The sequence below is a fragment of the Tubulanus polymorphus genome, chromosome 4, assembly GCF_964204645.1.
Source record: "Tubulanus polymorphus chromosome 4, tnTubPoly1.2, whole genome shotgun sequence".
NCBI lineage: Eukaryota > Metazoa > Nemertea > Palaeonemertea > Tubulaniformes > Tubulanidae > Tubulanus > Tubulanus polymorphus.
This window is the reverse complement of record NC_134028.1, coordinates 21509670-21537184: the sequence shown is the minus strand read 5'-3', so window position 1 is coordinate 21537184 and position 27515 is coordinate 21509670. Positions and strand designations below refer to the sequence as shown.

The following is a 27515-nucleotide window of genomic DNA, read 5'->3' as shown; positions in this document are numbered from 1 at the left end:
TAATAAGCAACAGACACAATGTAGAATTCAATCGCAATAACTGCACAGCAACTTCATCAGTATGACTTTCTTAACAGAAGTTATGAAATTTGCACAAAATGATGCATAATAAAGGTAGATTATTAATGATCAAAACATTGCACAAATGGTAGGTGTAATAGACTGTAGTGTTTTCACTTTGCATTTCTATTTTTTCTAATTTACGAACATGAAATTTGTACAAATCGATGTGCAATGAAGGTAAATCAACTGATTACTAATGAAATCAAAAGGTTGATGGAAAGATGTGTGATAGACAGTAGCGTATTCGCTTTAATCAGTAGTCTAGTGGCCGACTGATTAGTACGTACCGGGCTGTTATTATCGATCATATCGCGCAGTAATTCCTGCGCCTGGCGTATAGCCATCGCCGGCTGACCGCAGTGAAGAGCGGTCAGTATTATACTCAGTCTAATACGACTCAGCCACTCCAGACAGGTCGCGCGATTCGTACGGAAAAATGCTCGCACCGCTTTAGTCGCCGAGGCGATAGCGACGGCCGAACCTTCGTACGCGTTGTATAGCAACTTGTCTAGATGTTCCATAAACTGCAGCAACAGATGAACTTTCAACAATGAACAATAACTTCCATCTAAACGGAAAAGAAAGCATGTAATCGCTTTCGTGTACGACCGTTCGATTTGAAATGTCGGAAAATGAAATAATCCGCTATTGAAGAAACATGATTCTTACTAAGATAAAAACCCACTATTTTGAAATTAAAAGAAATCTAAAATCGAGAAATATTTATTGAAACAATCTAAAATATAAGAACACAACGTTTTGATCTCACACTAGAGATCATCGTCAGGTGTGAGATATTGACTAAAAACAGGGGTATATATACAGAGGAGAACAGGTTAATTGAGTAAATTGGTGAGTAACTAATTCGCATTTGGCAAGGCATGAAGTAATATACTTAGAAAGAAGGGAATTGTGAGGAGAAAAGCCATTATTTAAATTGGTAAAATAAATAATTGGTAATAATAATAATTGGTAGAATAAATAATTCTCGATTTTAGATTTCTTTTGATTTTAAAATAGTGGGTTTTTATCTTATCATCTGTTCACCACGTTTGAGTGTGGTTATCGTACCATGATTCTTACTAAATTGGGAAATCTCTACGGGGATACCATTGCTTTACCCGCGCTGAAATAAAGACTCACCTTTCGAATCGTTAGTATGGTTACTGTTCTCTTCATTTGTGACGGTTTCCGAAGCGTATTTCTTCAACGTGGCTTCGATGCTGGTGAACGTGTCCTGCGGTTTACCAAGCGGCGTTCGTAGTTTAGCCAATACGCAGAACTGTGCAGCTTCCCAAGTCGCCCAGAACCACAGCAATGATTCATTCGAATTGAACTACAAGTCAACACACGCAATTACTTACACAATATAGACTACGACTGAAGCAATAGATAGATATATCACTGAGGTTGGAAATTCAGGAAAAATATAGGTTTTCAAATAGATTTTAGTCTGAATCACCCAAATGACCCCAATATTGAGTACCTGCACAGGTAACTCTTGGGAATTTCACGGAGTCAAATGCTGATTTACCTTTTCTACAACTCTTTGATGATCGAGTCTATCCATGTTCTTATCTGATCTTTGACCGATATTATACGTTCCTTTCAGCCACGTACGAACTTCAGTCAGCCTAGCACGGTAGATACGTTCAGATTGCAATTACAAATAAGAACTTAACAGATAAGAACTTGGGTCCCAGGAACACTGGTCCACTTAAGAGAAATACAGAAAATTTTTTAAATATCTAACTGCCCCTTGTATACTTACTTGGGAGACATGCTGAATAAAATGTAGCCGAGAATCATTTTGAAATTGTGTGAATTGAACGTTCTAGCAGGAATACGATTCATGTGAGCTCGACATAGATTCGCTAGATTTGTGACGACGGAAATGTTTCCGGTTTCTGCCTTTTCTTTCAGATCAGGAGCTCTCGTCCAAGCAGCTGACGAAGAACTAAAACATTAAACAATAATTTCATTTCACTACATCTACGGTACTCAGCTACCATAGTGTATAGGCTCATTCAACTATAGTTTGTGTAGTTTTTTACATGTAGTACCAACCTACAAATTGCAAGGACCAGCCTACTGATTGCTAGTACCAGTCTACTGATAGCCACTACTAGCCTACTGACAGCCACAGTGTTATGAGACAAAGACTATTGGTACTTACTCAGTGCTGATATGAAGTGGCAACAATCTCAGTATTTTTAGGCAAACTTCTCTGACCATTTTCTCCGGATGTGAAAGTTGAACTAAACTCAACTCTAAACACCTAAAATTGAATAGAAACTAATACATCGAACATTGCATTAAACATTCACCCTAACGCTAGCTAGTACGTTTGAATTTGGCTTGAAGAACGGAGGGTATAGACGAGGACGTACTTATATAAGTTGTCAGGTTGTAAATGTTTCGCTCTTTTCAGCGTCGTCTCCAGGCAACGGAATGCCATTAAACTCAACTCCTCATTCGCGTGATACGCTACAAAATGAAAATCATCACGAGTTTAAACCGTAAATAGGTAACAAGGATAAATATTAAAATAGGAGATGACAGGGAATGAAAGAAGCCCACAGTTATATGAATAAAAAATTCCCAGGTTTTTCCCAGTATTTCATGGGTGATTTTTGAATTTTCCCAAATGGGAATGAACAGATACCATCATGCTACAACCAACATTTTAGTGGTGACTGGTTGATAAAGGTGATTTTGTTCCCTGATTTGAGGAAAATTTTTTTCAAATTCCCAAATATTTCCAAACTGGAAATTACTATTTCAAAATTCCCTAGATTTTCCCATTTCCCTGTTCTGTAGGAACCGTGGGTGAAGAATGAAGAATTCACTTTTGCACTTACCGACTTGTACAATTTCATTGAACACAGTCAGAAATTCAGGCATATAATAAACTCTTTCGGAGTTTTTCAGAGCCTCAACGACGTCGTACATCCAGTGTAGAGCTAACTTCAACGAGTCGTAGGGAGTGACGTCTGCTGACAGAATCTCTGTCAATACCAACAGAACCGCATCAAAATGACCGCTCGTCGTTGGGTTTATATTAGCGATAACTGAGCCCTCTATTGAAGAGTTCCGCGATAGCAGAGCACTACTTAGTATGAAATGTCCGTGCCTGCAAAATATCATTATCATACCAAACTTATATACCGCCTTATTCCAACAGAAGCTGGAAAGAACTTATCATAAAATGAAGATTACTCCTCATTACGTGGATGACCGTACCACATTCTGTCAGAAAGAATTATCTCAACATAGATAAAACTTTAATTCCTAGCTTCTTGAGATCTACAAGTGGCTAAACATCAACTAAAAATCATCTGCCAGCACAGAGAGACTACATACACGATGATTTATTGGGCAACCTCCTCAAGTTTCCTACTCAATAATAATTTTTCACAATTTTTGTAATCGCGTTGGCTAGGATTTAAATTTCATGGTCAAAATAGAAGTAACGGCATGAATTCAGTTATGTACCTGACCGAGTGAGAGTAGAGCGCTTGTAGAGCGGCAAACTGTAGAGCCGGATATCGCTGACATAAAGCAGGCGGAGCTTTCAATAAGTGTTTGGTAAACAAGTCGAACACACTCGGCGTTAGAGCCCACATCTAGAAACATAAGTCAACAAAACATCAATTCAAACATCGTTCTTATCATGTTCTCAATAGATAGAAACAGTAGTAACAGTACTGACCCCGATTAAATTACTTTTCGAGTTACCGATCTCGGCTACGACGCAAATCGAGAATACGATGGCCGATTCAGCCTCTAATTCGGTGTATTTCATTTCGCCGAGAGGATTCTTCGCGACGAGTTTCACCTCGAAATCGTAATCGGTCATCAGCGAGTTGAGCGCCACCTCTAGGCAACCGAGAACGTAACTGTACGCTTCTTCTAGTAACGGAACACTTCTCAATCCCATCAACGCGCGATAGAAATTCAACAACGCTGTCATCACCTAGAAACCACATTGAATTCACTATAAAACTTCATTTACCAGCGCTATCTAAAATAAGGCCGTTTGGATATTATCTAAATTGAACTAGGTAGTAAAACCCGCCTCAGTAAAACTGGGTTCTGATGATGGGATTTCAGACGAAATCCTGAAAGAAACTGTTAGAAAACCGGATATTCATCATTTGTGGATATTTTAAACTTAATCGTGAATCTATTTTGACTTCCTTCTGATACAGGACCCAGCTCCACAGTTCTGTGTTAAGATTTGACTCAGAGTTAATTGAAAATGGACTAATTTTAACTCAGAGATAACCCTAACTCACTACTGCGGAACTTGGTCCAGTAGATCTATCATATACACTCCACCTATACAGTGTTTTTAGTAAGAAATTAAGAAGCCAGGTCCCTTCGAAAAACAGGAGGGTCCCATATTATGTCACAGTCCCTGAAACGAAAGCTGGTTTGAAAAAACAGGTGGGTCCTTAAAAAACGACAGATCTTGGACCCGGGACCTGGCTCTTATTGAAAACACTGCTATACATAAATGTACTGTAAATTGTTTGATCCAGATTTCTGATATCTACCGAATGAATTCTATCCGTCTCAAATGATATTTACTTCATGTATTAAGCCTGTGAGAAGGTGGATAGTTTACCTTGGGGTTTTTGCGTATAATAAGTGGATGTACGATCGACTGTGGACCCATTATTTCAGCGAGGGCGCTAACGGGTAACTGGGTATTTACGCATTCCACCATCTGGAAAAACAAAATCGGAAATACTGTTGTTGTGATTGAATTAACCCACAAGCATCTAGTTTCACAATTAACAGTTTTAATCAATATTAGATAAGCTGAATTGATAAAATATTGAACCGATTTAAGAGTTAAACCTTTTTATGACTGGACAAAAAAAATGAATGAAATAGTCTCATGAAACTGGCATCTGAAGTTTGACAAACTCACCTTTTGAGAAAATTGTAGCAATGACATGAAGTAATCGTTGGGTTTTTTGAGATCGGTATTGAACTGGTTGATCATGTACGGCAATAGTAAATCTGTACACGACATGATCTGCGATTGTAAGTGATGTAATAACGACACCAGACACTGATTACCTGTAACGAACGACATTATCAATATCTAAATACAGTCAACCCCCCGATATATCGCTCTATAAGCAAATTCTGGGGGCAGTTGGAGCGATGGTGGGTAGTGACGATATGAATCAGAGTAATGAAATTTCAAACATTCCGCCCGGGCACGCAATAATCAGAAGCCTTTGGCTGATTTTCGACATCATAGAAAATATCGTAAAATGTAACAATGGACCAATAATTTCAGCAATAGCACTAAGAGGTAATTGTGTAGATATTGAGTAATTGGGATTCAGTAATTTGTGGGTTATCGAGGGTATAAGATTTGATTGTATTGCGAGGCGGTGAATGGGAATACCTACCGGCCGTATTAACGTCGATCGACGGACGAGATTTCATAGTGCTTTGAATACAGGCTACAATACGAGTTGTGACGTCGATCATGTAATCCCAGTTCACTTGCGAACACTGTCCGGGAGCTAGATAGTCGGATATACACTGTACAACGGTAGAGAATACCCTGTAAACGAGAGACACTATTATAGCAACTTGTGCCTAAATAATTCTTATGGTACAAACACACATATATATATACACATGTATATCATTTTCATCAGGTTAATCTAAGCTTACGTTTATGTAAACCAAAACAACTTTCGATGACAATTTCAGCTAAATTATATATTCTATGAACATTTTATTACAAGATGGTTGAACTATCTTTGTTTCCCAGCTCAGACATGTTGTAATAAAATGTTCATAAAATATAACATGATACTATAAACAAACGATCCATTCATTCCTTTCCTGGCTCTGTGTTCTCAACAACAGGTTATGGAGGGGTGGATGCCGCTTTCATTTTTACATCCACCCCCTGAAAATCAGCCACCCCTTGAGAAATGTCTGCTTCCCCTACCGGAAATAGAGCTTAAGACACCAGAATGAAGCTTAAGTTTCTGTATTTTTTGGGGGGATTGAAAAAGCCTCGATACTTCAGCAGCCACACTGCATACGATTTACAATGAATGCAGCCCCCTTTATAATTCCAGCATATGGAGAACACTGCTGGCTACTCATCGTGCAGCATGTCTCATCTAGGTAAGGGGGCTTGGATTCGCCTAAGTCATTTTTTGACTTCTCTTGGTCATCTGTATTTTCATTATTACCCTTTATGTTGCATACAAAATTCACAAGAAACCATTTTTCTATTATAAAATGTAATTTTGAAATGCAAAATAAAATTCATTCATTCATTCATTAATATGACTGAAAATGAGACATCTTACTATTTGAGTTTTGATTCATTTGATTTATGTTATCAATACGGCTAAAAAGTGATACCTCGTTTCTCCTAATCGGCCGGGTCATTTTGTAAATCGCAATGAAACTTGTAATGAGACCAAGGCACAAGAGGTATCAGTTTTTTAGCCTAATATGAATTTAAGAATACACGGCAAGTGAACCGCAATAAACGAGGCTTACCGCAACAACGCAGCAATCTTATCCACACAATCTTCCGGTGGAGGAACTTCATCATCAACGGGAGCTTGACCGCCGACAACCAGCGCTAAATCCTGAAATATAGATTTCGAATGGAAATTTTTCACATTTCCTAACTACACACACTCTATGCCATCTACCGTCACAGCCACAACTTTCAACAAGTATTCATTGATTCTCAGATTCTCAGTAGATCAGAACTTTTTAACGACTCGCTGACAGGTGGCTTTAGACAATACCGATGTTTCGCAACGATGTTGTATATGAGAGTTTTAGAGATCGTAGCACCGGTTTTATAAGATGCTTTTACGGTCTGTTGATTAAGTGTGCTATGATCTCAACTCAGAACTTTTCCTCAAAACTATAACCACTACCAGGTACCCCCCCCTATTTTCTCAACGAATCTACATGAATCACACGAATAATAAAAATAGATATCCAACCGCGGATTTCTGCGTGAGATTGTCATCCCTGAATGAGGCGCCAAAAAGTTGTTCTACAGACCATGCACTCCACTCGGATCTCGTGGGAACGATAAATTTTCGCCTACAAGGCAGCAAGCGAATTCGGTGGAAACTGATAACGCATCGTCGATTTACTAAGTCTTACCTCGGCGTATGCCTCCATGTCTTCGAGAAATTGTCCGAGAAGCGTAATCGAGAAGGCCATATCGGCGACCCAGAAATTGTGCAACGCGATCAAAGATTTCGACGTGTACGATGTGAGGTTTTCGCGTTGACTCGAGTCAATGTGCCAACCAACTAATATATCAACGGTATCCTAAGGGATGAAATAAACAAATATTATTACTCAACGTTTTCAACTGGCAGTGCGACAATTCTATAGTTTGATAAATTTGTTGATTTTCATTATAATTTCATTGATTGTCATTTTCAAAGAGGAGCTGATTTTCAGACGATAGTATTTCGTAGTTGGGAACTTTCAAGGTGGTTTTAACTCTAGATAAAGGGATTTACAGACGAGGCCAAAAACAATATCAGAAATAATCAAGTATTTTTCCATATGACAAATTTCACTTAAATCATTGTTCCCTCAGATCAAGACCGTTAAACTATCGTTAAACTACTAGGGCACAGACTATCCATATTCTAAACTTACCCTGAAGTGAGTAGTGAAAATATGCGGATACGCCTTACTCAGTAACAAGATGATATCGACGGTCGATATCAGCGAACCGCAAGAGTCTGCGTTTTCCAATACACTTTGTATGTTCGTCATGATATTCTGGAAACAAAAACCGATCGCTGTTGAACAAATCGATCATCGTACAAGAAACAGATAACGGAAACAATCACTTACCGGGATGCATTCTCTTAATAGTTGCTTCTTCTCGTCGAGTTTTAATGTCTGAAATGATTGAGACGCATATACTGGTACAGTTATCCACGTCAGAACAGTCACCTCGTTACAAATCATGTTAGTCGCAGTCGTTCATAAGTTAGTTGAAGATAACCAGTGGATGAATACCATAGTAACAATGGATTCTTAATTGTCACTATGTCAACCATGCACTGGTTAACTCTAACCAACCTCTAACCAACTTTTGAGCAACTGGACGGCCTGTTCGCACACATTTTTAAGTTCAAATAATGATATGCAGTTCAAATTTCCTCGTCCTCGCTTGCCAGGGGTCTGGTATCGCTCCCCCGAACTCGCTTCCACCAGCCCCCTGGCCTCACGGCGAGCGCGCTTTCATCACTGATGCTTTTGCGCATAACGTTGTTTATCATCAAAAATCCTTCCTTGTTGGCCAAAATATTCGCCGATTGGTCAATTTTAACGGGAACTTCAACGGAGGCCTAATCGAATTCATTACAAGCGCTGTGATTGACCTGACTGGATTCTGGTCGCCAGGTCAAGGGGTTCGGGAAACGGCTTTAGTAGGATGATATTTTTATTTTTAAGAAGAAATTTCCCGTGAAATCTTTCTATAAGAACATACGAGACACTTCAATTACGTACCTCATGCAATCCATTGAGGTAAAGATTTTTCATATCATCGTTGACACTATTCGAGGACAACTTGTTAAATATCCAGTTGAAATATCTGCAACAGAGAATCATAAATCGGAATAGTTAGATTCCAGAACATTCGAAATCACAACCAATCTATCGAAATCCCAGTCAATGTTGTTAGGAGTTATCGATAAGATCATACTCATGAAAAGAAGGAGACTGCAATATACTTTTTGGACGAGTTAAAGATGTTACCTGTGAGCTTCCGTTCCCATCATGCTTCCTAATAAACCCATACAGCAAATGATTTCTTGCTTTAGATCCCGCGAACCGCTGAAAATACAACAGTTGATTAAACACACAGCGAGGTTGATAACTCACATATCCACTAGAAATAACAACTGAATACAGCAGCACCAGCTTACCGTTCATGAAATATATCATGGAAAACAGACATCATACCATCCCAACTTTTAACAATTATCTGAAATCGAAAATAAATGCAGTTCCTGAGCAAATATCATCCATATGAAGAGACTGCTTTTTTGTGTGCATTTATAGATACATCCTGTTCGAGGAGTTCATTTTTAGAATTCAAGGCACATCCTCAACATCTATCGAAAATTACGTATGGATTTTGCTCACAAGTTTTAAGATGAAATCTAGTGTTTGTGTCATATTGCGCACTAGTAAACCCTCCTGGTCAATAGGTTACAGATCGAAATGTTGCACAAAGGCCAATCATGACGGATAATGCGTAGGCCTACTAAATGGCTCCATGTTCAAGGGTACAGATATAGGTTGGATTCAAGACCAGTCTAAGACCATTTTAGTTCCACTTAACAACTTAAAACTTGGAACCACATTTGGGAATTGAGTCATGACTGAACCCAGGGGTCCAGGAAATCAATTTGATTTCAGACTTCAAGCTTTTTGTGAAACTGTAACGACCCTGGGGACTAAAATACTTTGTTCTCGAAGTCTGGCTAGCCTTATGAATCTATAATGTATAAGCATTTCGATGAATATTCATAAAACAGCTAGATCGCGTATTTCTCCGAGTCTGGCCAACTATGAATAGGTATTGCGTGTGTGATGAGTTCAGATCGTCAAAATTTGTGGGTCTACCTTAGAATTTTCAGTACGAATGAGGAAATCCTTGGTTTGTCGCGCGGTTGCCAATCTCCGGTCTCTGTCATCGTCTCGCGCCAATTTTCTCATCAATCTTGACAATTTCGAATCATCCATGAAATATTTCGAAGTATCTGGAAAAATTCATTAATGAGGATTTTGACTTAAAAATGAGCAGGGATCTTCTGAAAGCGAAAATATCCGACAAACTCCTGTCATATGGAGACTGGATATCAAAATCTATTGCATCATTAGTTTAAATCTTCGTATTCATTGTTCTAATATGATGAACAAATTGTTTCACTTAAGAATTTTCCATGACTTTCAAAAAAAGATAAAATGATAATTGAGTGGGTGGGTCAATTTTGAACTTCGGTATCTTGAATGGGGTATCTATTTTTGCCTATGTAAATTTATTACTGGTTGTTTAGTTAAACGAAGATGGAATATTGAAATTCAAAGATAAGTCATGCATGGCTGAGTACTAGGGCGGGCGTATTTTTGAATGGTCATGAAAATCCTTTTCAACTTGAAGAGTATTCAATGTGTAATGTCTATTGATAAAACGACCAACTGCCATTTGTGAATGGATGAAATGGAAAATTTCCTCGAACCAACAATTGCCTTTGTGGTCTGACGATTTTGAATGTACATATGAAATTCATATTGTCTATCGTATGTGTTCTGATAGACGTCGCCGACTATGCGGATCTGACTCCTTGTCATTTCATACTGTGCGGATTTGTTAATTCGAACTTATTCAAAACCCCACCAGCATCAATACAGGATTATAGATCTCGGATTTAAACAGCTTTTGAGGTAAATGAGAGAATCGAGAGCACCAACACAATTTACGACTGTGGTTATTTAGCCGGATCCGGTCACCGACTTCTAAAGGTTATTTTGCCGGATATCGTCTCTAATTGGCTGATTTACTCCGCACATGCGCAGAGAGGTGCGCGACATCAAAAATTTGAAGGAAGCGTGGAGAAAAGATTTTGAGAAAAAAGAGCGGATAGAGCCGAGACTCGAACCCGGGCCAGTAAATTACTAGCCCAGCGTCTTCACACTAGACCACAGAGCTCGCTGAAAACCACCCGAATGTTTTAGGCTAACTACATATAGCCTCACCTTACCCTAACCCTATCTCTAAACCTAAACCCAATAAAATGATTTTATTGTTATATAATATATGGATCCGGCAAAATATCTTTTTTAAGTCCGTAACCGGATCCGGCTAAATAACCACTTCCTTAGACAACCACAAATTTGTCTCAGTTGATTTATGTCTAAAATGGCCATTTAATGAAACAATCCTTAATACCTCATGTCATATGGTTGAAATGCACTTTCATGACCCACGGTAACCGTATAGTACTAGTGCTCCAGTGGCCGATCCAATTTTTCAAAATTTTCTCGAGCATACCCAGATCCCGCCCTATATGTAAGTAGTGACCTAAGTAACAAGTAAGTAGTGCGCATCCCCTTTTCCGAAAAGCTAGATCCGCCCCTGTACTCAGCCATACAATTCAACATTCCATCGTTGATCGAACATCGAGGGGCTGCAGTTGCTCAGAAGTTGGCTAAGAGTTAACTAATGGATAGTTGACATAGCGACAACCAAAAGCTCATTGTTACTATGGTATTTATCCATCGGTTATCTTTAACCCACTTTTGAGCAACTGGACCCAGTTTCAACCAGAGTTAAACCTCTTTGTGAAACTGGGTCCTGGCCTCTGGTCTTCAAGCCAAACTAACTGATAGTTTCATTAAACCATAAAAAAATGGTCATTTTTTTTATATGGCATTCATAATTCTAGTAAATTTCTAGTCTATTCTTCGCCTTAAATATGGCGTATACTAGAATGATACCAAATTGGTAAATACACTTCCTAACACAAATAGGGCCTAGAACAATCACCCATATATCTATTTAAATGAAGCCTATATTCACCTCCTCCGTGATGACTATGAGCGCCACCTCTATTGCCGACGTCCTCGCCACGTCTTCCTACTCCACCGCTGCGAGACCCGCCGCCATTACGCCCGCCGCCACGACCACCACCGGACGATACACTCTTACGATACGGGGGTACGCCGCCGTCGCTTGTTCGACCCCCTGAATCATTATTCAGCTGCTGTTTACCAGAGCTCGATCCACTGGTGGAACGATCGGACATTTTAGAAGAAGAGGCTGAATTTTGTTTGCCACCATTCATTATGACCACACCAGAACCGCCACTGGCGGTGGCGTTGTTAGAATTATTGTGAGGCTTATTCGATGATGACCCTGTTTTAACCCCACTGGCACTGATGATGCCACCTCCACCAGCGCTTCCAGCACCACCATCCACCACCGCCGTCGACGCCGCCGAGTTCTTTTTTGAACCCATTTCTACTACTTGTTGTTCAGCTGGTGGTGGTCGTTTTATTGTTGGACCCCGACCAGCAGATACAACTTTTTGGCTCATTGCCTTCAACTACGATAACGACTCGACTTACATGGTCACGGCGGCATCGTGTGAATAGCTTTAATTTGATGAGAACGAAGCGAAACTAGCACTGAAACTGAGCTATAATAATCGGCTTGTCTGTTAAACATCGGACATTATTTCACGTCATCGACGCAAAATTAGGTTCGAATCCCGATCAATTTCTCTATTTAAAACTGATCAATCGAACAGCCCCTTAAAGGTCTACACACTGCAAATGCATTATCTAACTAGTAAGGTATGTAAAAAGAGTCGAACTTATTTTGTCTCTTATGTTTGAATGGAATGTTTGCTAGATAAAATTCAACCTGTCAAGACATGAAACATCAAACATTTTTGGTTAGGAAGAACTTAAAAATAAGTTCGAATCCCGATTAATTCATTTCGTTTAAGCAGATGGATTATACATTTAGTATATTATTCAGATAGTCGGATATATCGTAGAGCCAATATGATATCGAAATTTCCAAAAAGGGGCCCTGATATTATTTTATGAGGCTGTAAAGCGGTACAAATTCATTTGAATTTAAAACTCAATTTTCAAAATGGCGGCGCCCATCGAAAAATACGATTCGGCGCTTCTGGGTATTTTACAAAACGAAGGTCAAATATCGAACTTTCTCGAGGTGATATTTGGTTTTCTGTATAGGAGGTAAGTAGTTGTAGTTTGTTTCAATATTTTCTTTCGTTCAGTTTTATTGTCATTAAACAGAAATGAATAGAGAAGTTACAACACGGAAGTAAATTAAATTTTATTGATAACTCTGTCTCGTACTTTCACTTTCTGTTTTCTGTTCAGTTCAGTTCAGTGCAGATGTTGCAGGATAAGCCATACACGGGTCTTAAGCCTATCACAGAAATAGTAACTTCAGAGTGCCTAAAATTAGATGTCCAAATGTAACCGATTACAACATTTGTCACAACGTCAATGAATTTTAACAACGCTGAATGCATAAGTTTCTGAGTTGACAGGTGTTTCTTTTTGACAGCCGATTAATATTTGCGGCCATCTCCCCGTCTTTAGTTAAAGCTTTTGGTAACTAAAACCATAGGATGACTATGGGGGCCGGCATATGGAAAACCTTATTCAATATAAATCACATTTTCTCCCAAGTGAAATCAATGCGTAGAACTGTAAATATGATCACCATTAAATCTATTTATTGCATCACTACTTTCAGGACAGACTTTTATTATGTAATGAAGGGTGAAGGAGAGAAGCTGGGTTTTCCCCCGGGCATTGCAGCTAAAATAGCTTATTCGGTAATTGTTTCATTGTTTGATACATCTACACGCTTGCTCGATACAAAAAACACAGTCTTCTTGTTCGTTTGACAGGCTTTCAAGAAATTTGATACGAAAGCTGAGGAAGATCGAAATGTTAAGGAGGCAGCAGAATGTCCGGTTCAACCTACACCGGCAATCAAAGGTATTTTTCATTTCTGCTCATAATTACCAGGCAGCATTAGGCCTATCTTGAATCCTATGGCGAACAATGTTTATTGTTTTACGGTTCAGTAATATGTAGTTTGTGTTGTTAATACCAAATACTAATACTATACCAATAATACCAAATTTGGAGCGACTCTGAACTGACTCTGGTTAGGATAGCTGTGCTATATCAATGACAATTATTGTTATTACTATTATTATTAGCATTTTCATTATTGTTATGGTGTAGATGATGTCCCGCCACCAGCTGTCGTTGAATATGAGGTTGAATCTACTAAACCGGAAGTTACCACAAACTCTGAATCCTGTAGACCTGTCTCTTCAACTACGACTAGCCAACAAAATTCCAAAACAACGGCAGCATCAGACACTACTCATAAAAACACGGCAAATAGGTAAAATGTTTGTTTCTTGGGCACCCATGTGATACTTATTCTCTGTTTGCATGTGTGACTCCTTCAGTTAATTAGTTTCATAAATAGTGGGTCAATCTTTATGAAACATAGTTACAATGTTAGTATGGGGGTCTAGTTGTGCAGCGTTAAGAACGGACCAAGTGCAGGATTTGTAGCAGAACTGTTTTGCAGTAACGACATGACCTTGAAAATGAATTCAGGAACGGGGTCGAAATTCAAAAAGTTGTCTTCACAAAATTTAACGAATGTGAAAAATGTGGGTCCGGTGCGCCACCGAGTGGCAGAACTAGGCACTAAGAATTGGTTTTTATTGACGTGATCTTGAAGATGACCTCATTACTGAGGAACAAGATTGAAATTCAAAAAGTTTTCTTGACAAGATCTTACTACAGTGTACAACATATCCAAAATTCTATGGGAACTAACACATGGTCATTGCAGTTCACGTTTGAGCCTGAGCCCGAGAACTGTAGTGGCTTATGGCTTGTCGTCTTTTTATCGTTGCGAGCCATGATAATTAGTTCAATGATCCCAGCATCACGTAATGCATTGATCAATCTGTAACATGCAACCACTACCTTTAAATATTTCATCTCATAATATGAATGAAATCTTGAAAATCCCATTTTGCGTAAGATAAAATGTCTAGAGTTTATTCGTAGTTCACAATGATTGAATGTCATAAGTAACATGATTGTTATAACAGTATGACTACTTTTATTTAGATGCAGTAATTTTGATATTTCAGCAGTATTAAAGAAATGGATGATAGTAAACCTGAAACCTATGTATCGAACCCTGAATGTTATAATGGAGCCGTACGTGATAATTACTCCTGGTCTCAGAGCATCACTGACTTAGACATCAGAGTAAAGGTGAATATCTGCTCAGAGCGTACTTAGGGGACTTTTTCAAGTAATGTACAAATGTTACCAATTCCGTACGCTTTCCTTTTCTAGTTCTACGTTTAAAATGACAAATCTGCCATTTCTCTGCCAGGTTGACGAGGTTGACTCAAACTGATAGTGATATTGTAATATGGAGTTCACTGATTTGGACTCGAAACTTCAGGATTTTAAAAAGGAGGAATAGAAATTCATGACAATTCCTGTTGAGATTTGGCCATGTTGTGTGGTCTGTTTGTGAATACCAGGTGACCAGCACAAACCTTTTAGAAAGTACGGTTAGGGTTAAGCATGTGGGTAATTGGCATACCAGGTGACCAGTCCTGGCCTATCAGAAGTTAGGGTTAGGGCTATCCATGTGGTCTTTGTTTACGTAAGGGAATCAATTGTATACATTAGTGAGGTTCAGAATATGACGAAGCAGAAGAAACAGGGATCCCATTGAGGATATGGATAAGCTTAAGGATCAGGGAAATATCAGGGTATTTAGGATATTCTTTTGGACCTCGACGTTGCGTTAGTAGACCATCCCTATAAAACAAAAACCAGTGAAGAATAACAGTTAACAGTTCAACAGTTCACTATTTTTTATATGTATGTATCACGTTACCCAAAACTGTTCGATATATATATATATATATATATATATATATATATATATATATATATATATATATATATATATATATATATATATATATATATATGTATGTATATTGAACAGTTTTATGTTAACATGATACATACATATGAAAAATAAAACCGTTTGTCATATCATATTGAAAAGTATATATATATATATAATTATTTTATTTGTGTAACTATATATTCTATTGGATATATGAACCATTTTGATTGAAAATGTCCATGTAGTTCATTGTCCTGTGTTTTACTGTTTTTTATTTTGCTCCGCGCAAGTGTTGAGTGTTCCGTGAATACAAGGTCGAAGATCGACGATTAATACATTCCTGCAATGGTCCGAATTGTCAACGTGGAAGCTTTTCTCAGAACATCATTTTATTTATGCTTTTTTGGGTGTTTCACCTATATCTGTTTGATATGGTTCATCAGACAACGGAAAGTTGAGATAAAACCGGTGATGAACATCAGACCGATGCCGATCAAGATGGTCAGGAGTGATAGTGCATTTCACGGTAAAACGGATGCATGGATAGCAGACGATTCCGGTAATGGTATAGACGAAAGTACTGTTTCAGAGAAAGAAAAAGAGGACACAACTAAATGGACGTTTCCTAAATTCAGGTACATCATAAATACACGATGTGCGGCAATCCACCATGAGTATTTGTTCGTAGTACCCTCGGCTGTGGTGAATACCTATGCCAGACAACGAATCAGGCAAACATGGGCAGCTAGATACAACGCAAGTGTGGTTTTCTTCTTAGGACTGAACAACACGGAAGGCATCGCGAATCAAGTACGCGCCGAGTCCGATAAATATAAAGATATCGTCGTTGCGAATTACGTCGACAGTTACCGAAACTTAACGCTGAAAACGATGTCCATTATTCAATGGTTAAACGACGAATCGTGCGAAAACGTGAAGTTCGTTACTAAAACTGATGACGATTCATACGTTATTTACCGTTATTGAAAAATCCACTGTCGAAATTACAGGCTACGAGAGACGATAACGCCGATTATATTTACGGGCGAGTTCGAACAGACGCCGCCCCAGTTCGCGATAAAAACTCGAATCTCTACAAGAAATGGGGTGTCAGCGAAGACGAATATTCAGGACACGTATACCCCGATTATTGTCTAGGTTCAGGTTACTTATTCCTGTATCGTACTGTAAAAAAGCTGTACGATGTTAGCCGAACGACGAAGCCGATGTTTTTGGAAGATGTATTTTTCACGGGTATCGTAGCAGAAAAAGCCGGTATTGAACGAGTTAACAACGATTGTTTCATTTTCACAGCATTTCGTGATAACGTTTGTGAATTGATCGAACGAGCGTGTTGCGCTGCCTTGTATGAAACTCAAGACGGTGATGTAACTAAGTGTCCCGTATAGAGACTGCTTCCACACGATTAAGAAAGAACTTAAATGTCAACAATTCATTATTCATCTTTTTACAAAATTGTTAGAAGTTTCATCGGGAAATGAAGTACGAAGGAATTGAAATGTAATAACGGGACAGGGCATACGGGAATTTACTTTTAAGATTGCAGTCCTCGTCCATATCCTCAATATGAATCGCCCGAAGCCCATGGCAGGTAATAACGCTGGTAAATGTACCACATTCCTATTCATTCTCACATATTGGCGTAACGCTTAATTGGCCAAACAAATAATTTGGGATGCCAAAAGTCAAAAGAAAACACTTTGTAACTTCTCATTGACTATTATACCATACTTGCAATGTTAGATTTGTTGCAGCCTCTCACTTTATTTACTATAAGATCCTCTGACTTTTTAAGGTTTTACTGAATATTTTTTACACAGCATATAGTATGTACACTATGGTTATGTATATGTTAAAATGGATTGATGATACAAGATAGTCTTTCATAGGGTGTGTGTAGTTTATGAAGGCATCAACCTGCTTTCTGGAGCTTGAACCCCTCAGACATTCATTACATCATCATCATTCTACTAATATCTACTCATTATTGATCGATTGTCCACACTTAACCTGCGTTTATCTGAATAGTTGACATCAGGGTAATAAGTTTTCCCTAGTTAAGTGAGACTGGGCAACTTGAATCTTCACTGAAATGGATATTGCTCATATCAAACTAAGAATATGCACATCGAGAAAGTTTTGACCTGAGTGGAGTCAACTGCATTTGTAAGAAAATGCTATTGATATGATTGTTAAAACAGTAGTTTGGCTTACCAGGTGCCAATAATCTATATATTGATAGTAAAAAAATATCATTATATTATAATAAGTGTTGTGTGCAAAATGATTTAACTTGATGCTCTTGTGGCGTGGCTTTATAGAATATCTGTGGAATAATAAACGCTATTTCGATTGGTTGAGTTATGAAAGGCTATTGTTTTCGTAAATTCTTTTATTGTCGTGATCAAAGCAGACTGTTGAAACCAAGTTAGTACTTTCTTGTCGAATTTCATTTAAGATTGCTTAATCGTTTGTATTTTTGTTAATCAAGTTTCCCATGCCATGTACCACATTCTTTTTCATCAGAAGAACCTTTCTAATTCTACCCTGATTTTTACAAAATATGTCATATAGCATTTTCAGGGGCATGAGAGTTAGCTATTCAGTCTGTTTATTGACATTAGGTCGTATACATTAATGAGGTTCAGAATATGAGCTATATCTGTTGCTGGTATTTGGGCCATTCTCGTAATAAGAAGTTGAAAAATGATGTCATAGAAAACCATAATGTTCAGTATGGCTATCATAGAAACAAGAGATGATTATACCCCTGCAACGAAGTGGCACAAAGTTCCAAGGTCATGTGATATTCCATGTGGCCACGAGGGGGAGCTGAATACTTAAAAAAGTGATAATTTCAGATCACCTTGTTGAACGAAGACTATTCCAATGTAGCCCACGGAATGATATGCCTGTGCAAATTTTCGAGATCAAATGATTTTTCATTTGGCTACCAAGGAGTGCTGACTACATGAAAAACAGACAATTTTGGATTAACAAGAAAAGAGTTTTCATTTGAAATGTGTTGCAGATATGTAACCAGCGGAATGATACAGCCTTGGCAAAGGTTCAAGATTCCACCCCTGACAACAAAACTGATATCACATGAATGATGATAATGATGTCTTTGACAGCAGTATTGGAAATTTGAAAATTGTGAAGATGTCCTGCATATATTTGGTGTATGGTTTTCAGGGGGAGAGTGCGGGGAGTATTTTAGGCCGCAAGGGGTGAATGTTGTTTGATAATGATTGAAATGTTGATGATATTTTTTAGGTTCCATCCACAGTTCAAAAAGGTAAACAAGTTACAGTGGACGTGAGGAGGAAGCATTTGAAAGTTTGTGTCAACGATGAGGTGATGCTAGACGATGACCTGTCGTGGGAAGTTCATAAAGATGACAGTATCTGGAGTCTGGTACCCGGAGAGCATGTTCATGTAAATATTATTCTGCGGTTTTAACGAGTGCCAGCTGCGAATTAGCTGGTGCTTCCGGTATCGAATTATCAAGCTAGCAGCCAATGTGTTAAATAGGAGGCATGCATTAATTTATTCATTTATTGGTTGTAATTGCATTAATGCCTATGAGTCGAATATAGAGGAATTTTGTCTTAATGGAATTTCTACTCTCCTAACATTTTTTACGTGTTGTTTTCTGCAGATAAATCTAGATAAAATCCAGGAACGATGGTGGGATTCATTAATAGTCAACGAAGAGAAGATCAATGTACGCAAGATAGACGCGAGTCGACCGATTACCGACTTGGACGATGAGGCGCAGGCTAAAATCGAAGAAATGATGTTCAATGAACGTCAAAAACGACTCGGTCTGCCGCAATCTCATGAAAAAGTAATTAATTTTATACTAAACGCCTTTTAAAATTTTTTTGTTGAACCTCATTTTAATGACCTCGGACATTACAAATTGTTGGTTATAACAAACTAGAATTTCATCCCAAGTTATTTCATCCTGGATATAACTATGAACTATCAGTTATACCGAGCAGGTTTTCTGGTCCCCTGAAGATTGTTGAAATGAGGTTCAGCCCATGTGTAGTACCGGTTATAAACTGTACTTCGGCTTTCCCATAATCAAACGAATGGGGGAGGGGGAGGAGCTATGCAGAGATGCTAGTTTTCCGGAAATATCCGGAATTCCGGAAATTTAGGATCGCCGATGTCAATTCCGGAAATTGGGTGAGAATTCCTCGCGGCGACCAGTAATGGCACGCACCGTAAAAGCGTTCGTTTGCTTGTACTCGTCGTCGCTTCTGTGTTATTTTATCTTGGTCTCTGTTTCCGAGGACGTTCTGCTACAATGTATATATGTGTGCTTGTTGTGGTATCTGTGCGTGCGTAGGCGGAGCGCCACTGTTGTGGCGCCATTTCCAATTAAAAGTCAATTATCTTTACGCGCCATTGTACATCGTCCTGCTGATGGCCAACAATGTGAAGATGCACGTGGTAATGATGATATTTAATAAATATCATCTTAATTATTACCATGTGCGTGCTATGTCCTGAGGCACGCAGCTTTGTAACTTTCTTTTTGCCTGCAGCTGTCAAGCGGGACGGTCTGCAAAATGAGCACGCACGGAAAGATTGTCAGTCGGGAGTCGGCCAATATAAGGGCAATTGACAGCGGTATAAAAAATAAATTTAACTGGCACTGGCTAGAGTGTAAGGACAGTAATGGGGACTACTTATCAAACTACATTCGTAAGTTAGACTTAGCTGGCGTGGCGTACTGCATCGTTTGTAAAGACCAGGTCAAATACGGTAGTTGCGGGAAAAAAGATATTCTTCGTCACCCGGATAGCGCGCGGCATAAGCAGCGAGGGATGTGAAGCACAACGAATGCATGCCGTCGTATTTTCAGATACCCAGATCGCTCTAGAACGCATTTCCGGCGATGCAAAAACACAAAAAGACTCCCGTTCTAAATTCCGGAATTTTGGTACTTTGGTCCTAGCATCTCTGGCTATGAGGTCCATGATTATTTCTTTGGATTTTGTACCTTCTGACCTATTCCATGAGCCCTTACTCTTATCCATAATAAGCAACATGGTGTTGATGAAATACTGACAGTATTTAAGACTGTATCTATCATATTCATTTTAGAATGTTCACGATGTCCTGAAGAAGGCTTGGAATATTGAAGGTTCCCCTTTTAAAGGTACTCCATATGACCCAAGTTCTGTACAGATTGGTAATAATTCTTCAACGGGGCCGCACTGCGCTGACTAATTGATTGGTTGATTAACTGTAATTGATTGTATGAATTGGAATGTCTTGTACATAAAATGTTAATAAATCCTCTATTAAGTTTAAATTCATATTCGTTTAGGTGCTATTTGCTGGAATTAAAGTTCAATTTATGGGGGATATACAGGAATGATAGAGGATTCTTCTGGGATACTTTTTAGCCCACTTGGGACTTAGGGGAGAGCAGTTAAATTCACTCGGGTGAATGGGGAAAAGTGACAAACCCTATTGCAGATTCAGAGCAGAATGATGTACACGATGAATGATCTGGGATGTTTTGTATGACATGTTCGCCATATGTTGAACCAGGGCAATTACGTAATTAGCTCAGCCAAGTATGGCAGCATCGTTGACTCGTTCATACTCCATTCACTCCCACCTCCCTGGTTGAACTATCAACGCTGGAATTGACAAGTGAAAATTGGCCAAGAACTATTGCACCATATGCACCATCTCATATGAGATAATCCATGTCACCATTCGGACTAGGAAAGTGCCATCACCATCCAGATTAGGAATGTACTTAAACCACGTCTGAGGCTGTCTTGCAGATGATGGTCAAGTACAGTATCCTAGCCTAACTCAAGACGCTAGGACCAGCAAAATTGGGCCAAATTAACTGAATCAGGAAGTCGTTTTTTAAAGCAAACAATGGAACACAAATTCTTCTTTACTAAAATATCTGATCATTTTATTGTATTCGAATTTGAACTAGGTACAAAATATAAACAATTTCAACATGACCAAAAATTTTCCTCAATGTTCACTTCATTTTGGTTGCACTGTATAGTCAAACACAGATAATATAAACCAAACTATTGTTCGACTGAATAGATTTATTACTACAAACCAATAATTGGATCTGTTTAAGGTCTCAAACTTGACCACAGACCCAACTAACACTTAATCCACTTCAGATGACATATAGAGGTGTTACATGTGCGGTCATTGTTTGTTTTCCATAGTGCTAGAGACATGCCATACTTAAAATGAGATAATCAAGATAATCAGGGGATTTAGAAACTTCGAGGGTCTGCCATGTAAATTACTTATTGTTCTTGACCATCAATATGGCTGCACCACCTCTATAGTCAAAGCAAACCCAGATAAAAACATTTTTGGATGTAAAAAACCCAATTTTTTTTTTAAATTGGCAAATTCAATCTTTTTTAACATACATTCCATTTAATGATAATATTAAAAGTCCATTCTAGCAGAGTATCAACCATAGAACTCGAATCAATACGAGTTCAATGGTATCAATATAGAGTGGTCATAAAATCTACAGTAAAAACCTTCAGGTTGAACTGTCTATCATTGATTGAAAAGTGTTATGTAGGTATCATTCTGTTGCCTGGACCCCACCCCTCTAGACCACCAGACTTCTCTTTTAATTGAAAATGAACTACAAAAACCTGGCATTGAATAATTATATCAAGACACTCCAAAACTGCGCGTCAAGACTTCATGCACACTATGACAGTATGGGTGGATCTATGAAAATTGGAAGGCAGGAAGAAAAGAAGTAATTTTCGGATAGAGGACCAACATCTATTAGGGCAACTAGTTTCCGAGAGAATCAGTGTCAAATTTACAGGTTTGAACTATCTCAATGGGAAGTTTAGTGCTGCAGCAACCCCCTTGGAAAAAATTTCCTTCCGCATCATTTATTTTCAGTTTTTCAATGCTACATTTCAGAATACAAGGTACATTTTGAACACCGGTATATGAGATGATCTAAAAACAAAATTCATGAACACTAGACCAATTTTTCAAATGTTCCCACGGAGCAAAGCTCTCCCTCCTAAACAGTGAATATTTTAAGTCATCGGCTGCAAATTGATACCTACACAGTCTGATCGATTGGTTATAAATGATCATATTTTCCCATCTCTCCAGTTTGTTACGAGTCGCGAGGTCAAACCACTTATCGACAGTAGAAACCTCACGTTCATGATTGACTTAAACACATCATATAATAATATTAATCATTGTATATGCACATTATAAATAATACCGACAACATCTTATATAAATTCATCCAAACTATATCAAATAAATATGGCACTATATAAAGCCATCGTAAGCAGAATTAGATTTTAATATTTGTTGTGTGTGCGATTAGGACTGTGTGGCTGCTGCATCTACCGGTCAAACTGAACAAAAACATATATCCCGGTATTACGTTTTCCAGGGTTTGTTCAAAATGAATATCCCACACACAAAATAGAAACCGATGTTATTTACAAAACAACATCCTTAAAATCAGACAAATTTTTTAAGTGAGCTAGATCCTTTTACATATCGTAGGCCTATTACAGGCCCCTTGGGTAGAAGATCACAGAAGGAAGTAGATTTCAGGATCAACTCGTCAGTGTACAGCTTTTTATGTTACGTACTGTTTATTATTCAATCAACGAACCATCATAAAGATAACAGTTCTGCATTTTTTGCGAGGTGCTCTACTATTGGAAGCTCGTTATAATGAACGCGGATGTAACGATATCAACCCTTGAATTTTGTGTGGCATATATATAGGAAAATTTCATCTTATGACAGATGTTACGAATGCCCCGGATTTCACCTTGGTCGTATTCTTAGTGTGGTCGCAAAATACACAAAGTAACAAGCTCTAAGTCGTGCGTGTTGTTCTGGGATATGTTTTTGTCTATGCATAGTTACGTTCTGCTTGAGCATAGAATTGACCTATTGACCTCGTATTATTGATTCGTATGCAAATCAGTGAAAAAACGCATGTACATAAGCTCAGGTCGACTTACGGCCCGATCATCTCGTCGGCACAGTCTGCAATTTCACGACAAAGTGTACGATTTCTTAATCAGGAACTTTTTCGACATGAATTTATTTACAACCGCGTCGTAGGCCGAATCGCACGGATAGAACGAGTTCTATTTCTACGACCCAATCAATAGCCAATCAGCGACGATTTATGCGTCACATGATCTTTAGACTTGGCGATAATCGAGTTGTAGTCGACCTGAGTGCGATAAAGATCATGCGACAAATGAATCGGCAATCAGCGGTTACGTGTGTAACACCGCTGTTTACGATTTAGTCGCGTTATAAGTTGACCTGGGCCCAGTTTCACGAAAAAGTGTTAACCAAAAACGGTTAAGTTTGAATTGTTGTCCTCATTGAAAACTTGAAGTAACCAATATCAATTACACCAAAAATTTGAGTTAGACTTTTTTTGTGAAACTGGACCCTGAGCTTGGCATTAGACTCATCATCAATTTTTGGTACCAGAACTCGGTCAACTGTACATCAGTTCCATACGGTGCAGTTTACTGAATATATGTGAATACTGATGACAAAACGAATTTTTTCAGTCCAGAAATTTCTGGGTTTTTAATAATTTCATTAGAATAATGTAAAAATTGTTCATATCATTGCTCAAATGTTTCCCAATCCAACTCATAGCCATGGTTTACTTAGATATAGATATACAGTCAAACCCTGATAAACCGCCGTTCCCACCTAACGCCAGGTTTTTTCAGGAAAGGAAACATCAGGAGCCAGTTTTATAGACTGGTATTAATTACCTTTAACCTGGGGGCTAACTCAATTCAATTCATTATCAATTGAGCTGTCCCCTGGGTTAAAGGTAATACCAATCTATAAAACCGGGCCCAGTATTTCATCTTGGAACTAGTTAAAATCAATCCCCTGATATACCGTCATACTCTTTGTACCGTCATACACGTATGTGTGGGCAGTATATCAGGGTTTGACTATACAGTAGAACCTACTTGATTCAGATCACTTGGGACCCAATAAAATCCATCAGTTCCATGAGAAATTCGAATAAAAACATCATTTTAAACACATTTTAAACACATTTACATGTATAGTCATATGGACCGTAAATAATATCGGGATGAAATCCAAATCCGAATTCAACCGATTTGGGATAAATTACGAAGCAAAGTCTACCGTTGTCGAAATACAACTTTCTCGGGACAAAAACTTACAATGCCCGAAATAATAGTGCATATAATATGAATGATCCAAAATGGATATAATGAACAAGGGCCGGATATACAAGAGATCATCTTTATCTATAATACACGCATTGTTTTATATTTTTATATATATATGTATATATAGATATACATCAACTTCACTGTAGCGAAGTATATAGAAAATTCAGATACAACTTTAAGCGGAGGAAAAAGCGAAAATTTCATGTTGAAAATTGAATAGAATAAATAGTCGAGGTCTGAGCTGAGCTTTATCTACCATATATCGTAGATTGTGCGTGTCTTCATCATGCATAGCTTGAATAATGGACTAAGTCAATTCTGAATTTCCAAAACATGTCGTACACTAGAGTATAGAGAACTGTCAATAAATAGACCCTTATTACAGTTGGTTTCATAAGCTTTTTAAGAGAACCTAGTGCGAAGAGAATCTAGTTTTCTCAAAAAGGTACTGGGTACAACGTAAGTGACCACAATACGCAACGTTTGCGAAGAATTGGGAATATGATTGAATTCTATCGACACTTACAAAATTCAAACCTATTTCAAATTAGAAAGTTATGGTGATGGTCTATACTGTAGTCTGTACTGTAGTTAAACCTCACACACACCGGACGATTCAGTTGGCTGACTCAAATCACTGGCGATTGATTTGATTGCTGAGAGTAGCCGACACACTAGGTGACGCTATCGGGTGACTGAGTGCACCACTGTTGTGAAATAACCAGATGCTAGCGCCACCCTTTTAACAAATCTAGCCGCCATTTCGCAATCACATAAACCGTAGGAGAACAGTCACTGGCCGATTAATATGGCGCTTGATCGGTGTAGCCCAACACAGCCCGAATCCAACGGCGACTCTGTTGGCCGACTGAATCACCAATTGCGATCTTCAATCGCCGCTCCTGACATACTAGGCGATTTTACCGGCGATTTTGCTGTGCGACTTAATCGCCCAGCGTGTCCCCCGTTTTAGATACAGAGTAAAATTTAGAACGTACATCCAGTTCTGCAGTTCAGACTCTATTAGAGTTAAATACTGGAAAATGAACTAATTTCAACCATTAACTGTTGAACCTGGTCTAGTTCGATTAAATTACACTCGATAATAATCATAGCTGGCAAATTCCTACCGTTAAATATTCAGAATCAGTCAAAACTCAGTCGGAAGTCGTCGTCTGAGAATTCGTCGCATTAGTTAAAACATCGCTATTTTTGAAGCACTATTTGCGTACAGCGCAAGTTGTCATTTGAATTCGTTGTCAACATTAATGATCCTACGACGACTTAAGGGACCATCCACTTAGTACGTACGCACGATAGAGGGGAAGGGGGGCTGTGAAAATGCGTACAACCTCGTCGGGATGGAGGGGGTACACGGCTCTGCGTACAGTATGCACCTGTTCATTCTGCGTACAAGTTAAAAATGAAGTGAGATTTTAGGATTTTATGATCTCCATCACATTCTTTATAATTTAAACAGTTCAGTGAAAAGAACAGCTGCGTACAAGGGAGGGAGGGGGCTCGGAAATCGGCAGTCTTTTGCGTACGCACATAACGGGTGGTCCCGAACCGAACTTCACTGTACGTTTGAGGACAATCCGACCACTTGTTAGTTTGCAGCTCCCTCTAGAAGTCATGGTTGATAACAAGAAACCCATTCTATCAAAAGAGCTCTCGCGCAATAAATATATAATTTATATGAATAAATATCTATACACGGTTAAACATTATATCGTAATAGAAGGTACAAAATTCTAAAAAGCAGATTGTTGGTTTATATATTACAGCTTTTAAAATCAAATTTTTACAAAAAGAAAAACAACCTAAATCTAATATCGTGGACAAACGGATATAAATAACACGTGCGTTTTCTACCGGTAGTTAAAAATAATTTCTCGGAAAAAAATTTGTACCTACGCTTTTCATAACATTCATTATCGCAATCATAAATAATCAATCGAATATATGATTCTTATCAAATAATTTACATTTTTCAGATATCGTTTGTTTATTAGTTTATTCAATTTACAAAATGCAGTAATAAATCTAGGGGGATATATATTATATATAATCAATATCGATGTCGAACCAATGCCCACAGTGCGTATCTAATATAACAGCAGTTTATATCTCCTCCATCTCATAATCCTCCTCCGCGCTAGCGACGCCACCTATAGCGTAACATTACCAATTCTCCATGACAACCGTAAGTTGAAACGGTATAAAATCATTGAGACAGTAAGAAATCGATGTCTATTTAGAGTTAATCTCATAGAATCAAACGGAGATGTTGAACTTATGTCAAGCGTAACATAAATAACGGTAAATATGTATATATATATATATATATATATATATATATATATATATATATATATATATATATATATATATATATATATATATATATATATATATATATATATATATATATATATATATTGATAATCTAAATTTGCTACTGGATTCTGAAAATATCAACACGTAATCAACTAATAATCAATAAATTAAATGATATGTCTTTTTTTTACATGATATTATTGCGTAACTATCTACAAACCAGTCAACTATATATATATATACAACCGTTT

At 38.1% G+C, this 27515-nt stretch overlaps 2 protein-coding genes and 1 pseudogene across 6 annotated transcripts in view; 2 read left to right on the top strand and 1 right to left on the bottom strand.

Annotated features, from left to right (window-relative positions):
* The window catches only part of LOC141904427 (serine/threonine-protein kinase SMG1-like), a 43410-nt gene extending 31067 nt beyond the window's left edge, over window positions 1-12343 (bottom strand). Inside the window, 21 exon segments of the mRNA XM_074793014.1 lie at window positions 351-631; window positions 1174-1399; window positions 1598-1697; window positions 1835-2020; window positions 2240-2341; window positions 2454-2550; window positions 2925-3196; window positions 3559-3689; window positions 3776-4039; window positions 4694-4795; window positions 5003-5154; window positions 5496-5653; window positions 6616-6707; window positions 7243-7413; window positions 7753-7878; window positions 7954-8001; window positions 8617-8701; window positions 8866-8943; window positions 9036-9094; window positions 9739-9875; window positions 11696-12343. Coding sequence (XP_074649115.1) covers window positions 351-631; window positions 1174-1399; window positions 1598-1697; window positions 1835-2020; window positions 2240-2341; window positions 2454-2550; window positions 2925-3196; window positions 3559-3689; window positions 3776-4039; window positions 4694-4795; window positions 5003-5154; window positions 5496-5653; window positions 6616-6707; window positions 7243-7413; window positions 7753-7878; window positions 7954-8001; window positions 8617-8701; window positions 8866-8943; window positions 9036-9094; window positions 9739-9875; window positions 11696-12134 — 3306 coding nt within the window. The 5' untranslated portion in view covers window positions 12135-12343.
* Window positions 12344-12771: 428 nt separating this feature from the next.
* LOC141903382 (nudC domain-containing protein 3-like) lies at window positions 12772-20938 on the top strand. Of its 5 annotated transcripts, none has more exons than XM_074791495.1 (8): window positions 12772-12885; window positions 13415-13496; window positions 13572-13662; window positions 13915-14080; window positions 14853-14976; window positions 18932-19093; window positions 19317-19505; window positions 20777-20938. In XM_074791495.1, exons 1-8 carry the CDS (start codon window positions 12779-12781, stop codon window positions 20900-20902), a joined length of 1047 nt encoding a protein of 348 aa, XP_074647596.1. In that variant the 5' UTR covers window positions 12772-12778; the 3' UTR covers window positions 20903-20938. The 5 variants fall into 5 exon arrangements, with proteins under 5 accessions (XP_074647596.1, XP_074647595.1, XP_074647597.1 ...); XM_074791494.1 differs by having other exon boundaries at window positions 14850-14976; XM_074791496.1 differs by lacking the exon at window positions 12772-12885 and adding an exon at window positions 13020-13095 and having other exon boundaries at window positions 14850-14976.
* On the top strand, window positions 15922-18919 carry LOC141904608 (lactosylceramide 1,3-N-acetyl-beta-D-glucosaminyltransferase-like; annotated as a pseudogene).
* Window positions 20939-27515: the final 6577 nt, after the last annotated feature.

Coding starts and splice junctions, on each gene's coding strand:
- LOC141903382 (XM_074791494.1), top strand. CDS start 12,779: ATGGCGGCGCCCATCGAAAAATACGATTCGGCGCTTCTGGGTATTTTA. Junction 13,663..13,914: donor ACCTACACCGGCAATCAAAG/GTATTTTTCATT, acceptor GTTATGGTGTAG/ATGATGTCCCGCCACCAGCT. Junction 19,094..19,316: donor TACCCGGAGAGCATGTTCAT/GTAAATATTATT, acceptor TGTTTTCTGCAG/ATAAATCTAGATAAAATCCA.